This window comes from Notamacropus eugenii, chromosome 7, assembly GCF_028372415.1.
Source record: "Notamacropus eugenii isolate mMacEug1 chromosome 7, mMacEug1.pri_v2, whole genome shotgun sequence".
NCBI lineage: Eukaryota > Metazoa > Chordata > Mammalia > Diprotodontia > Macropodidae > Notamacropus > Notamacropus eugenii.
The window spans coordinates 34,702,181-34,716,316 of record NC_092878.1 but is presented as its reverse complement, the minus strand read 5'-3'; the positions used below and the strand labels follow the sequence as shown (position 1 = coordinate 34,716,316).

Here is a 14,136-nt window from a genome sequence, read left to right as displayed (position 1 = left end):
GAAGCAGATCACATACATCTCAGTTTTGGGTAGGCAATATATTCTTAACCAAACAAGGGATAGAGGCAATTACAAAAGATAAAATAGGATAACTTCAGTTATACAACACTGGAAAGATTCTGCACAGATAAAATTAATGGACCTAGGATAAGAAGGAAAGTATTTGAACCAGGAAGGGTGGGAAATTTAGGATCAAATTTCTCTGATAAAGGTTTGGAATCCAAGAAATATAAACAATTAACATACAATCTGACCAAATTGTGTGTGTACATATATATGTATATAGATACAATACACATGCATACACACATACATATGCATATTTGCATACATAATATGTATATGTGTACACATATACATAAGTATGTAAACATACATATATACACACCCACATATATATAACCAAAAGCCTTCCCCAGTAGATAAATGGTCAAAGGATTTGAACAGTTTACAAAGGAAGAATTGCAAACTTAATCATCTGAAAGAATGTTACAAATCACTAATAAGAGAAATACAAATCAAAATAACCCTGAGGTTTCACAGGCAAACTGGCAAAGATGACAAAAGATAAGAATAGTCAATGTTGGAGGGTTTGTAGGAAGATAAGTATATTGGTAAATTGTTGATGGAGCTATGAATCAGTATCAATGTTTTGGAAAGCAATTTGGATTTATGCAAATAAAGTTTTAAAATTTCCATACCTTTGACCCAGACATTCTATTACTGAGCTTATACCTCAAAGAGGATATTAATAAGACAAAAATCCTTCTTGTGCTTTACTGCCCTAAGCATTCAAGTACCCAGGGTCAACTTTAGGCCATAATGAGGCATCCAGGAGGAGATGATGACGGCAAACATTTATATAATTGTAAGGGGTTGGCATGTGGGTGTTGCTTTGTTTCTGCCCTATCTGTTACGTGTGCCCACATGGGTCTGTCTAGATGTGGCTCACAGACAGAGAAAAAAAGATATCTCTAGTTTTTCCTCAATAAGCCTTCTCTACCAATGAGGAGAAAGTCCCATACATTTGGCTCTTTGAAGGTTACACAACACTTAAAGGTTTACAAAACATTTTACATGTCATCTCATTTGATCTTCACCGAAATTCTCTGGGATAGATGCTATTATTATCCCCATTTTACAAATGAGGAAACTGAGACAAATTAAAGGTTAAGGGACTTACCCAGTATCACATAGCCAATAAGTGTCTGAGGTAGGGTTGACTTCATGTCTTCCTAACTACAAGTTTAGCATTCTCTCTTCTAAGCCACCTAGCTACCTTGGTTGACTTCAGCTGAAGGTGCTTTCTAGGCTGGTTCGTATTTTAGTCCCTGGCTTTTCAGAAACAAGTCCAAATGGCTGTGAAACACTGATCTGGATTACAGAAAGAAGCTATGGAATTTCCTTCTGTGGACATTCTGGATGCTTGCATTGACCACCATCTGTCTGGGAGAGTTCAGGCCAGTTCCCATCTCTTAGGTCAACACAGTATATGGAACTCATTATCTTCAATATGATACTTCTCCAGTCAATGTTACATAACATATTTTTTAAATGAGGACAGATGAGACCATCTCCATTATTTAGTTTAAGGAAGTTTACTGAATGTTCAGAACAAGCCCGGTGTGACTCTAAAAATAATTTGATATGCCACTAAAATGAAAGTCACTCTGGCTTTTTCTGCCTTATATTCCCAGGCTAGGAAATAAGAACAAAACCAGCCCTCCATCCCTCAGAGGCCTGTTGTGGGAACAAATATGATTTTTAAAACCATAAGTCAGTGAGGTGCTATGTTCAGAAAGTGTTTTTTATTGTTTCTTTAGTAATTAAACAGAGTACACTTTCCCCATCACCTTCTATTTTTAAAGTCTCCTTTGATGGTAATGGACAGTCCCTGAGTCAGCCTCTTCATGTTAGTAATAAAAAATGAATTAAATAAAGGCCTTAAATTGTGCCTCTTTTGTGATTCTAGGGGGAACATCAGAGAGGTAAGGGCACTTAATTTTCTAATATAGTTCACACATTAACAGATGAGCTAACTCTTCTGGGCTTCAGCTGAGGCCTCAATGATTTAGTGAAAGAACTGAGATAATACCTCTGAGTCCTTTTACAGATAAGAGGTCCCCTCCCTTCCCCTTTTTTCCTCTCTCCTCCCATCTCCTCTTTTCTCTTCTTCTTCTCCTCTCCTCTCTTCAGTTTTTTCATCTGGACAATGAAGAGGGTTTGGCTAAATGAGTTCTATAGTCCTCATAACTTAAAATATACATCTAGGTACAAGGAGTAGTGGAAAACAACATGAAAAAGCCTCATTTAATGATTTTTTTAAAAATTTTTTAAATTAAATTTTATTTTAAATTCTCTTACTCCCTTCTCCCTTTCTCCACCCACTGAGAAGGCAAAAAAACCAAAACCCATTACAAATATGTATAATCATACAAAGCAAATTAGCCATGTCCCCAAAAATAATTAAGAAAAAGAGAAGGAAAAAGGATTCAAGCTGAATTCTGAAGCCATCAATTAATTAATAAACATTTAGGTGGTGCAGTGGATTGAGCACCAGTGCAGGAGTCAGGAGGACCTGAGTTCAAATCTTACCTCAGACACTTGGCACTGCTGGCTGTGTGACCTTGGGCAAGTCACTTAACCCCAACTGCCTCATCCTGGGTCATCTTCAGTCATCCTGGTCACTAGATTCAGATGGCTCTGGAGGAGAAGTGAGGCACAGCACCCCCTCACTCAAAACAAAGTCAAGTGCAAGTCATGTCATTATTTCTCTGATGGCATGGTCTTCTTCAGCAGCGAAGGACAAACACACACTGTGCTAAATAATAAATAGCTAGATGGTATTACATGATAATAATACACCTAAATAAATAGGTGTGTAACACATTTCATCAGGAGTCCTCTGGAATTATTGTTGGTCACTGTGTTGGTCAGAATTACTTAGTTTTTCGAACCTGATTATCTTTTCAGTATTGCTGTTACTGTATGAATTTTTCTCTTGGTTTTGCTCATTTCATTTTGCATCAGTACATACAAGTCTTCTCAGTTTTTTTATGAAACCATCCCCTTTATCATTTCTTACAGCATAGCAGTGTTCCATCACATTCGTTCACATACTGTAACTTGTTTAGCCCTTCCCCAATTGATGGGTATCCACTCAGTTTCCAATTCTTTGTCATTACAAAGAGCTATCATAAATATTTTTGTACATACGAGTCCTTTTCCTCTTTCTTTGGTCTCTTTGGGGTAAAGCAGTAACATAGTAGGATCACTAAGTCAGAGAATATGCACAGTTTAATAACTGCTTGAGCATAGTTTTAAAGTACTTTTCAGAATGGCTAGACTAATTCATAGTTCCACCAATAGTGTATTAGTGTACCTGTTTTCCCATAGCCCCTCCAATCTGATGTGTATGAGGTGATACCTCAGAGTTGCTTTAACTTGCATACAATTAAAGTCCAGAGGCAATGATACTCCATAACTTTGTGCCAAGAGGGTGCCTACCTTTGCTTAGACTCATACAATGTTAAGCTTGGAAAGAACCTCAGAGAACAGCTAGTTGGATTCCTTCATTTTTTACAACTGAGGAAGGGAGGCCCAGAGAGACATGTACAAAGTTGCTCAACCAGTTTGTGGCAGAGTCTAGATAAAAAGCCAGAGCTTCTGACCCCTTCGCTGTTCTCGACCATCATACTGCCAGGTGTGACTTCGGTTCTACACATGCTCCCTGCCTAAAAAACATCTCGACTTTAGCCTAGTGGTACCTTCATGTCTGAAACTAGGCTTAGTCTCTTTTTTTGTTTTTTTGAAACTTACTCTTCCTTTTGACTTCACTATTTCTATCTGTAGCAACACCATTGGCCCAGTCTCTCATATTACAAACACATAACTTGGTGTATTCTTTAATTCTTCTCTCTCCCTCACTTCTAATGCATTGGCTAAGCCCTGAAAATTCTCTCTCTGTATTAGCTCTTCTAACCATCTCATTTCCCAGTAGAATTCTGTTACTTCCCCAGTGAAAAGGAGGATAGACTGAGGCCAGGATCACCATTGAATCTCTCTAGGCCTCAGCTTGCTCATTTATAAAACAGGCACCAGAATACTGGCAATAACATCATAGATTTAGAGCCAAAAAGGATGTTGGAGGACATCAAATCCAACAACTTTCTTTTCGCAAATGAAGAAACTGAGGCCTAGTTAAGTGATGTACCCAAGACTACAGGTTGTAACAGAGCAAGATTATGAACCCAATGCCTCTGACTCCCAGTCCCACATTCATTTCACTGAAACTTGTAAACCCTGATATGCTTAATATAAGCCTTTGTTACTACTCATCAGGGCTACTCTAACAGCAGCTCCACACTCCTTCTTTGCCCCACCTCCCAATCTATACTTTTACTGCTGTCGGATTAATCTTTCTTATGCCCAAGTCTGATCAATATCATTCCTCTGATCAAAATGCTAGTGTAGTTCCCTATTCCTTACTGAACAAAGCTCAAACTTCTCAGTCTAGCACACAGGAACCTCATGGAGCTTAATATTCTGATCCATAAAGCTAAGGGATTGGACTAAATGATCTCAAAGGTAGCTCTTCCAGCCTAACATAAGCAGAAGACATTGGCAACATCTCTGTGTTATCAGGGGTCTGAGTTATCGCAGTCATGGCCCAGCCTCTCCACGCACATGCATCCTTATGTGTGTTATATGTTATATGTGTGCCTTCCACATGACTACTCTGTCCATGTGCCCCCTTGGCATTTGCTCCTTTCAAAAACATTTCCCACGTCTGTGCCCTCCAAGCTTGTTCTCTGGTCACATGTGTTCTCTGCATGTATGCCCTCTTCACTGTTGGGGGATTTAAAAATATATACATATATGTATACACACATGTACATACACACATATATGTATATACATGTGATACATGTGTATTTGGTGTGTGTATTTGCATGCACACATTTATGTATATGGAGGTGAGAAATCTTTTATTGTCCCTTTATTTTTTGCTTACAGTGCTTTTTGGTTTTGAATAAATATGTTCTGTGGCTGGTTGGTCAAAGTAAACACAGGGGAACCTGCAAGGATAGTTGTGAATAGGTTGCCACTGATTGCCTCAAACCTGGGATAGCTTTTCTGAGAGTACTCAAAGTGGATATCCCAGGTACTATATCAACTTAGAAACACACTAGTGTTCATGGATAACATAAATAAATCTTTGGATCTTACTAGGAACTCAAGTGAATTACTGAAAGTAATGGCACCTCTCTGTTGTCTCTTAAACTACAAAAGGTCAGACACTGACAAAGGTACAATATATATCAACGATCTGAATGGGAACTGCCTTATTCTCTCTCCTTCATCCAAACTGCTCATTTATTTTTCCTTTGGCAGTGTCATCTTCATGGGAAAGATATTCCTGTTGCCAAATCTTGATGGATCTTTCTTTTTCCCTTCTTAGGAGTCCCTTAAGAGGCTCAAGTAGCCCTTTGGGATAGAAAGAAGATGGATGCTAACTATGAAATAGGGTAATTTGTTGTGGGTGGGGATGGCATAATGCTAAGGTAACTCATCTTGAGTCACAGATCACACTTGTACTATGTATGATAATTTGGGATCACTTTTCTCCCCCTGAAGGGAAAAAGTCATGGTTTTATAATTTCATCATTATAATGATTATATTTATCCAATTTACATGTACCACACTTAACCTAATTAATATTTCTACTTTCCTCAGATGAACTTTCTGTGTCTCAAGTCATAAAGTCATTGCATTTTAGAATCAGAATCTTGTTCAACCTCTTCCTCAGTCATGATTCCTTGCTACAATACCCCTAACAAGTAGTTGTCTAGACTTCTATAGGACACTTTCAGAGCTGATAATCTCAACAGTTATTTAAAAGGTGCTTCCTTTTTCTGAGCTACAACCAATAGGCCTTTTATATTATATGCTATGTGTCAGGCACTGGAGATACAAAGACAAAAAATGAAACAGTGCTCTCAAGATTACCTTCTATCATGGAGACCATACATACATAGAAAATACAATATAATTTTGAGAGAAAGGTACTTGTAGCTGGAGTGGAGGTTAATGTCTATCTTCTTAAGTAACATGATTTTAGAAAATGGTGTGCTGCAGTGGAAAGAATAAAGGCTTTGAAATCAGGAGAGACCTAGATTCAGATTCTGCCTCTGATCTTCACTACTTACAGTCCTGCGGCCTTGGAAAAGTCACTTAATTTAAATGAGGATTCAGTCAGATACCATATATAAAATGTGTGTAAGCTTTAAAACATAATTATCAGCTCTTAGTTCTCTGTGACGGCATGTTAATGTTTGCCTGATACGAGCATCATTTCATCTATTATTCACTCCCACTCATTATGCTGAAAGTAGAAGACTTTGTAATTCTCTTCAAAGTTGCACTTTGAGTGTAAAACCTCTTTTTTTAATTTTTTGGTCTTTCTTTCTCTAAGACCTAGTTCCATGCACCTAAGTATTGAACTGAATTGAATTTACATTTCCCACCACTCCCCTTTATACCTTCTACTTTCCAGCCAGACTGGCCTACTTACTGCTCCTGCAACTAGCTGTCCTCCATATATGACATTGTATGTCTCCATCTCTGTGGGCTCTATACTCCATGTAGGAAATGTGGTCCCTCCTCACCTCCACCTCTGAGAATCTTTAACTTCATTCAAGGGTCATCTCAGCTGTTACTTCCTATTGGAAACTCTTTTGTGATTCTTCTAGTTTCTTAGGGTCTTTTTTTTTTTTTTTTGTGGAGGGGGCAGGAAGGCAATCAGGCTTAAGTGACTTGCCCAGGGTTATGCCGCTAAGTGTCTAAGACTGGATCTGAACTCAGGTCTTTCTGATTCCAGGCCCAGCACACTATCCACCACGCCACCTAGCTGCCGAGAGGTGGGTTAATTTTTTCCTTATTTTACTCATCAAAACTTACCCCCTGGCATGCCAGAAATATTTCTAGGGTTGTATTTCTTCTGTAGAATCAAACTTTGAATTGCAGGAGGAAGGCGTGTCCTCAGATAGGTGATGAAAATCATTTATCCTGGAATGAGACAAGATCAGTTTGGTTAAGCACAATGACAGATAAGGGGAAGAGTTGAAAAACCCTTGCTCCCTGAAGTATCAGATGTGCCTAATTTCATTCTCAAAATCCCTGAGCCTAAGCAATTATTCTCTCACTGACTACTCCTAGTTCTGATGCTGGATTAATAATAACAATAATAGAAAACATTTCTACAGCACCTACTATGTGCCAGGCACTGTGCTAAGTGCTTTATCATTATTATCTCATTTGATCCTCACAAAAGCCCTGGGAGGGAGTGCTATTCCTACCCCCATTTTACAGATGAAGAAACTGAGGCAAAGAGAGGTCATTGACCTAGGGTCATATGGCTAGTATGAGTGTCTGAGGATGGATTTGAAATAGATCCTCCTAACTCAAGGCCTGGCACTCTATTTATTCCACCACCTAGCTGTTTATGGTGAATAAGGTCCCTGGTTACCTATGCTTCAGTTTCTGATCAGAAAGTCATACCACTTCACACGATCTTTGCTTCCTCCCACTGTAATTCATAGGAGGTCCTACTCTCAATCCTCTCTACCTAGTCAATCATTACCTATTCATTCCTCCCCACTTTGCCCAAGCCCCACCTCCTTCAGGAAGCCATCATCTCTCCACCTTTCTAGCTCCTACTTTCCTGAGAACTACTTTTGGTCTCTACTGTGGCACTTAATATTTTCATAGAGATGGGATTCTTAACTGTGTGTTCGTGTGTGTGTGTGTGTGTTATGGCCATCTTTGCAGTATGGACCTATACTCAGAATAATGTATGTTGCCTACATTCATAATTGAAGGAAATACTAAACTTCAGTAGAGATTAGTGAAAATAAAGATCTAATTTTTTCAACATCCAACTTCACAACCCTCTTTACATCTATACACAAGTCCATTTTGGGGCTGGAGGGGTGTCTGTGAACTCCAGGTTAGGAATTTTTATCATAAAATCAATAACACCCAGAGATGGCTGGTCAGGGTTCAAGGTACTCTGCAAGTACATGTCCAATAAAACCATATCTTATAAATCTCCACTGGTGTGTTTAGCTTTAATAATGCTACAGGACATAATTCCAAACAAATAGTAGATTAAGAAAAGAGGCAATGTGGAATTTGCCCCATATACCTGGGACATATCATACCATAAATAATACACAATCAACACAATCATCGGGAAGAGTGGGTATACATAGGGAATAAATGGGATTAGGGTAACTGTTTGGAAGGGCAGACACATAGTGGACAGTGAGGTGGCACAGTGGATAGAATGCTGGGCCTGAAGCTAGAAAGACTCTTCTTCCCGAGTTCAAATCTGGCCTCAGATACTTTCTAGCTGTGTGGCTCTGAGCAAGTAACTTAACCCTGTTTGCCTCAGTTTCTTCATCCGTTGAAATGAGCTGGAAAAGGAAATGGCAAACTAGTCCAATATCTTTGCCAAGCAAACCCCAAATGGGGTCACAAAGAGTCAGACACAACTGAGTTGTTACTCAGCAACAACACACATAGTGAACATGTTTGACCAAGGGGTATGAGCAGAGAGGCAACTGAAGCTTCTGAAGTAGTAAGATCACTGAAGTCCTCTGATGGGTGGTGTCATAACACTCTCTGGGGGTCTTTGCAGGATGTATAATATTCACTGGCTACTTCTTTACTATACTTTCCTCTCTGATCTGCTACCAGGATCAACCTCGTTGGCTATGTGAGTATCTGGCTTCAGCCGAGATCCTTGGCTGTATTGTTGTTTGGTCATTTTAGTCGGGTCCTACTCTCCGTGACCCCATTTGGGGTTTTCTTGGCAGAGATACTGGATTGGTTTGCCATTTCCTTCTCCAATTCACTTTACAGATGAGAAAACCGAGGCAAATATGATTAAACTGACTTGCCCAGGGTCACAAAGCTAATAATTGTCCAAAGCCAGATTTGAACTCATAGAAATGAATCTTCTTGACTTCAGGCCCAGCACTCTATCTACTTGTGCTGCCTAGTTGCCACTAAATATCTCTATTTTATGAGAAGAAAAGGTTCTGTGGTACTTCTAGTTGAAAAAATTAGAGGCTTTTAAAAAAGGTCTTTTAAGAAAATGACCACCACAGCTAAGATCAGCAAAAACCTTCCCCAAGGTGGGGATAAGAGGAAACCTCAGCTTTTTCCTCCTCCTATGCAATAAACTGGTTCATTCCTCTCAATTCTGACTATTAAGGATGCAGCATAGTTCAATGGGAAAAGGACTAAATCTTGAATCAGAAGGCCTGGGTTCAAATCTCATATCTGAGGCTTACTTCCTTTGTGACTTTGGGCAAGTCACTTGACCTCCATGGGCTTCAGTTTTCTCATTTTTTAGATGGCCTCTGGGATTCCTTCCAGCTCTAGATTTATGATCCCATGATCTCCTGCAGGAGATCTCAATCCTAGGCACTAAGATCTTTAGAAAAAAAGAATTACATGTAGCTGGTACTGTTAGGTTCAAGCTGGCCTTTTATTAGACTCAGTTTTTTTGGTTCTGGGACTCAGGTTTCTGTTAGAGACCTCACTGTCCTTCGTGGTAAACATATGATATACTTGCAGAATTTAGCTTCTGAAGGTTAGGCTCTACCTGATCCTTATTCATGTAAGGGCTCACAATCCAATACCTACACCAAACTGTTCTGGAGCTTGAGGTCCCCAGTTTTTTTTTTTTTTTAATCTCCAAGTCTTTTCCCTCTTCTTCCATGTAAATCAGTAGAAGCTGAAAGGAAAGGAAAAGAGACAAAGCTAAGTCCAAGGGGCAAGGTCATTGTCTCTTTTACCTGGGTAATGGGGGAAGGAAGGCCTGGCATACTTCAGAACACATCAGTTTGCTAAGATGGTGACATCCATGTGGAAGGTGAAAGGGAGCAAAACATCTGCTTCCACATTTTCCTAGCATTTTCTAGGTAAATGATGTCATTTTAACTGATGGTTTTGGCACGTGTGCCAGACTCCCTACAAATCTGCTTAGCCACATTCCTGATCTTTTATCTGTGGATCTGTCCAGCAAAGCCTGAAAGGCTTGCATCTGTGCAGAAGCAAAATAAAAACAGGCTATCTCACTGATCAAACCTCTGACCTCATTTAGCACAGTCCCTATGAGTATAGTCCTGCTTTCGCTCCAAAGAGAAATTCAAATGGAATTCTTAGCCACCAACTCATTTTTTTCAACCTTAACTTCACAGAAGAATAACATGCAAACTCCAGGACCATTTCAATGAATCACTGGAGATGACAACAATTTTCTACAAACAAACAAAAAACATTGGTAGTGCAGTGGTATCCAAATTTGGCTTACTAGGTCCCTGGGTAAATAACTCCTCAAATGAATTCCATATAACATGTAAACATATTCAGCAGCTTAAAACAGCTGCTGTGGTTGTTTGAAGTCAAGTACACATATGCCTGCTGGGATAGAATTGAACACTTCTGGGTCCAAGTAAAGACAAACTTGTCAGGCAAACATTTTAAGTTCATCTTTCCCCTGCCATTGTCAAAGAGCTCTGAAAGCTTCTCATGCAAATGTCAAGACTGCAGGATGTCTGATAAAGTGGCATGATAAAATATAAGCAGTTTGACTAACAGTCAGGAGACCTGGGTTTGTATCTTGACTGTGACACTTAATTATATGTCCCTGGGAAAAGCATTTCCCAAGTCTTGGAGACTTAGTTTCCCCATCTGTACAAAAGGGTTAACAATACTAATGCTATCTTAAAAGGTTATTTTGAAGAAAGTACTTTTTAAACCTTTAAGTTCCATAGATATCCACTTTAATGCTACTGTAGAAGGGGTAGGGGGAAGGGAGCAAGCATTTATTAAGCACCTATTATACATCAGGCACTATGCTAAGGACTTTACAAAGATTATCTCATTTGATCCTCACAACAATTAGGTGAGGTAGGTGCTATTATTCACATTTTACAGATGAAGAAACTGAGTCAGACAAAGATTAAATGGCTTGTCAAGGGTCATAGAGCTTAGACGTGTTTGAGGCTGGTGCTTAGTGAAAGTCAGAGAGGGAATCTCAGGTAATCCTTTCAACAACTAGACTAGATTGTAAATAAATTATCATTCTACTTAATAATCATATTTCCATTTTATATATTTGAAGGCAGAGAAGTTAGGAAAGTCCATTGAAGCTCAGTTAAGATGTCTTCAAATATTTAACAGACCAACAGAGGGACTGTGGTTCTGTCACAAAGTCTGAGAAAGTACAGAATAGGGCTCATTACCAGTGGGCCAAATCCCACCATTAGAGGTTTATTCCTTTGGTCTAGATCTTCAAGTGTTCTCCATTCAAGAGTGTATACTTCTCATGAGGTTATCAGCTTATCCATTTATTTGGTATTAGGGAACAAACGAGAGCAAGAGGAAATCCTTATGGGGTGGGAGTTTGGATGAGTATCAGGAAGAGTATGAAACTATCCCTATTAAAATATTAACTGTTCTCCTAGCCTATCTCACAGTCTTCTCAGGACTGGCAGTTTTGAATTGAGTTGTACTTTGTGCAAAAATCCTGCACCCTACAGAATAAACACCTGACTCTCAGTTTGATATCCAAAGACCTCCCCAGAATGGCTCTAACATTCCTCTCCAACTTTTTCACTTTTCCCCTACAAACTTCATTCTAGTTACTAATTCTCAAGCTGGGGTCCATGATCTTTTATTCTTTTAGTAACTATTTCAATAGAGTTGGTTTGCTTTGTAATCCTATGTATTTTATTCTGTGCATTCAATAATATGCTGAGAAGTGTTCTGTAGGTATCACTACACTGCCAAAGGGGTCCACGACATAAAAAGGATTAAGAACCCTTGATCTAGCTGAAGTAGTCCTATGTTACCTTATAAAGACAGTGTGGAGGATAATTCTGCTGAGCCTCTTTCCTAGAATACTCTGCTCTTCTTCTCTGATTACCTCCATGTAACAGATTGGGAAAAGCACTGAGTTTAGAATCCAAAGACCTGGGACTGAAGCCACCCCACTCTATTACTTTATTACCTATGTGCTTCTGGCCAGTCAATCCACTTTCTAGGTCTTGTCTGCAGAATGACAGGTTTGGACTAAATGGTCTCCAAGGTCCCTTCCCATTCTAAAATCTTAGGACAAATATTCTTTCATCTTCAAAGTCCACCAAAACCTACCTCTTCCATAAAGTTTTTCCCTGATCACATCAGCCCACCATGATTTCTCCAGCTTTTGACCTTCAATAATGATAAGTGACACCGTGTAAAACTGGTAAAAAATATTTCAGGTACATTATCTCATTTCAGCCTCACACCAGTCCTAGGAGAGGGGTACTACAAGTATTGTGACCTCCCTTTGGGGCTTTATCATCCACTCTGACATTCTCATTCTCCTTATAGCTTTACTTTTTTATATATGGTCTCCCCCAAATTAGGTTAGTCTTCTCATCTGCCCTTTTAGATTTACTTTTTTTTAATGTGCTATCTCCCCCAAATAGTGTAAGCTCTTTGAGAGTATGGACATTCTTATTTTTTTCTGTTTACATTCCAAGCACTGTCATTCATTCATTTTACAAATGAGGAAATGGAGGCACTGAGAGGGTAAATGACCTGCCTATTCAGTCTCAAGTTCGTGAAGGCAGGAATTGTTTCATTTGTCACTTTTGTCCCAAGCTCTTCATCGATTGGTTGGCACAGAATAGGTGCTTAATAAATTGATGACTGATAGGGTTGTGGTCCCTGCAATCTATTGTAACTTTCATTTATCTCTGAGCTATTTCATTTTAATGAATTGAAGTTGATTGATGGGAAAATTAATTGGAATCAAAATAAAAAAGTTTCTTTCTATGCCATTCACCTGACAATTACCATTTTGCTGCCTTATACTGTGATTATGTATGTCTTGCTAGACTGGAAAGTAAGCCCCTCAAGAGTACCAGATGGCCTTATGTATCTACCCTAAACCCTAACCTAGAATACTTAAGCCATTCCCCTCAATTGCTATTAATTGACTGACTCCTTTTTTTGGAGCACACAGTACTTGCTGGGCTCAGCATGGAATGGAGCTGGTATGCAAATCACTCCATATTCACTGCAGAATGATAAAGAGAACTGAAGTTGTACAGAAGCTGCTTTAATGTGGGATTCATGAATTTTAATGATAGAGAAGAGAAATACAGAGTCTGGAGAGAACAGCAGCATTTCTGAATGTACATTGTATGCTTGTGCCCCCCTCCTGCCTCCTCTTCCCCCAACTGTACCCCACCCCTGCCAAATCAGAGTAACTAAGTGGCATTCTGTATAGGAAGGGCCTTTTAAAAAAGAAAATCCGCTCTCCCTGTTATCTTTTAGACTTTTGATTTAACATGCTGGTTGGCAAAGAGTTACAGCATTGGTATAAATATAACCCCATGTGAAGGCTAGGTGGATTAGACGTCAGTAGCACAGTCAACAACACCTCCCTGATGCCTCCTCTTCTCTGACCTGAACTTCAGGTCCCTGATCATTTGAGCACAAAACAGCTGCCCATGCCTCCTCCACAGGCAAACAGAGGCAGGCAATCCAACTGGGTTTGTCAGCTTGTTCTGGGAGCTTGATTTCTTCCCCCAGGTTAACTAGGGTAATGACCCAAATAGGAACACTATCCCCATACAATGCTGGGTACACATCCCACTTTCCAAGGAGAGATTTTGCTGTTGTTTTTGTTCTTCTGGACTGGTAATAAATGTCTGTAAAAATGAACTGAACTGTCTGGCAGCCCTCAATGTGACAGCCCTTTCTGTCACCTTAAACTGTCTGAGCAGGGCACAGATCAGCATTCTGTGTTAAGGGAATTAGAATCCCCTCCCCCTTTCCTTCTTTCTAAAATATGGAGAGGGAATGGATTTATTTGTCCCTCTCGATCTCTTAGGGCACCTGCCCTGGAGTCACTTCCTAGCTGTGTGATCCTGGGCAAGTCACTTCATCTCTAGTCTCAGTTTCTTCATCTATCAAATGAGACAGCAAAGGAAATGGGAAAACCTCTCCAACATCTTTGCCAAGAAAATCTCACATGGGGTCACGGACAGTCGGACATGACTGAAATG

General features: G+C 39.5%; 1 protein-coding gene across 1 annotated transcript in view; it reads right to left on the bottom strand.

The window, feature by feature from the left end:
- DGLUCY (D-glutamate cyclase) overlaps positions 1-14,136 on the bottom strand; it is a 208,993-nt gene that overhangs the window by 96,463 nt on the left and 98,394 nt on the right. The window contains 2 exon segments of the mRNA XM_072624965.1: positions 6,962-7,069; positions 9,716-9,806. Of these exon segments, the coding sequence (XP_072481066.1) occupies positions 6,962-7,064 (103 nt within the window). The 5' untranslated portion in view covers positions 7,065-7,069; positions 9,716-9,806.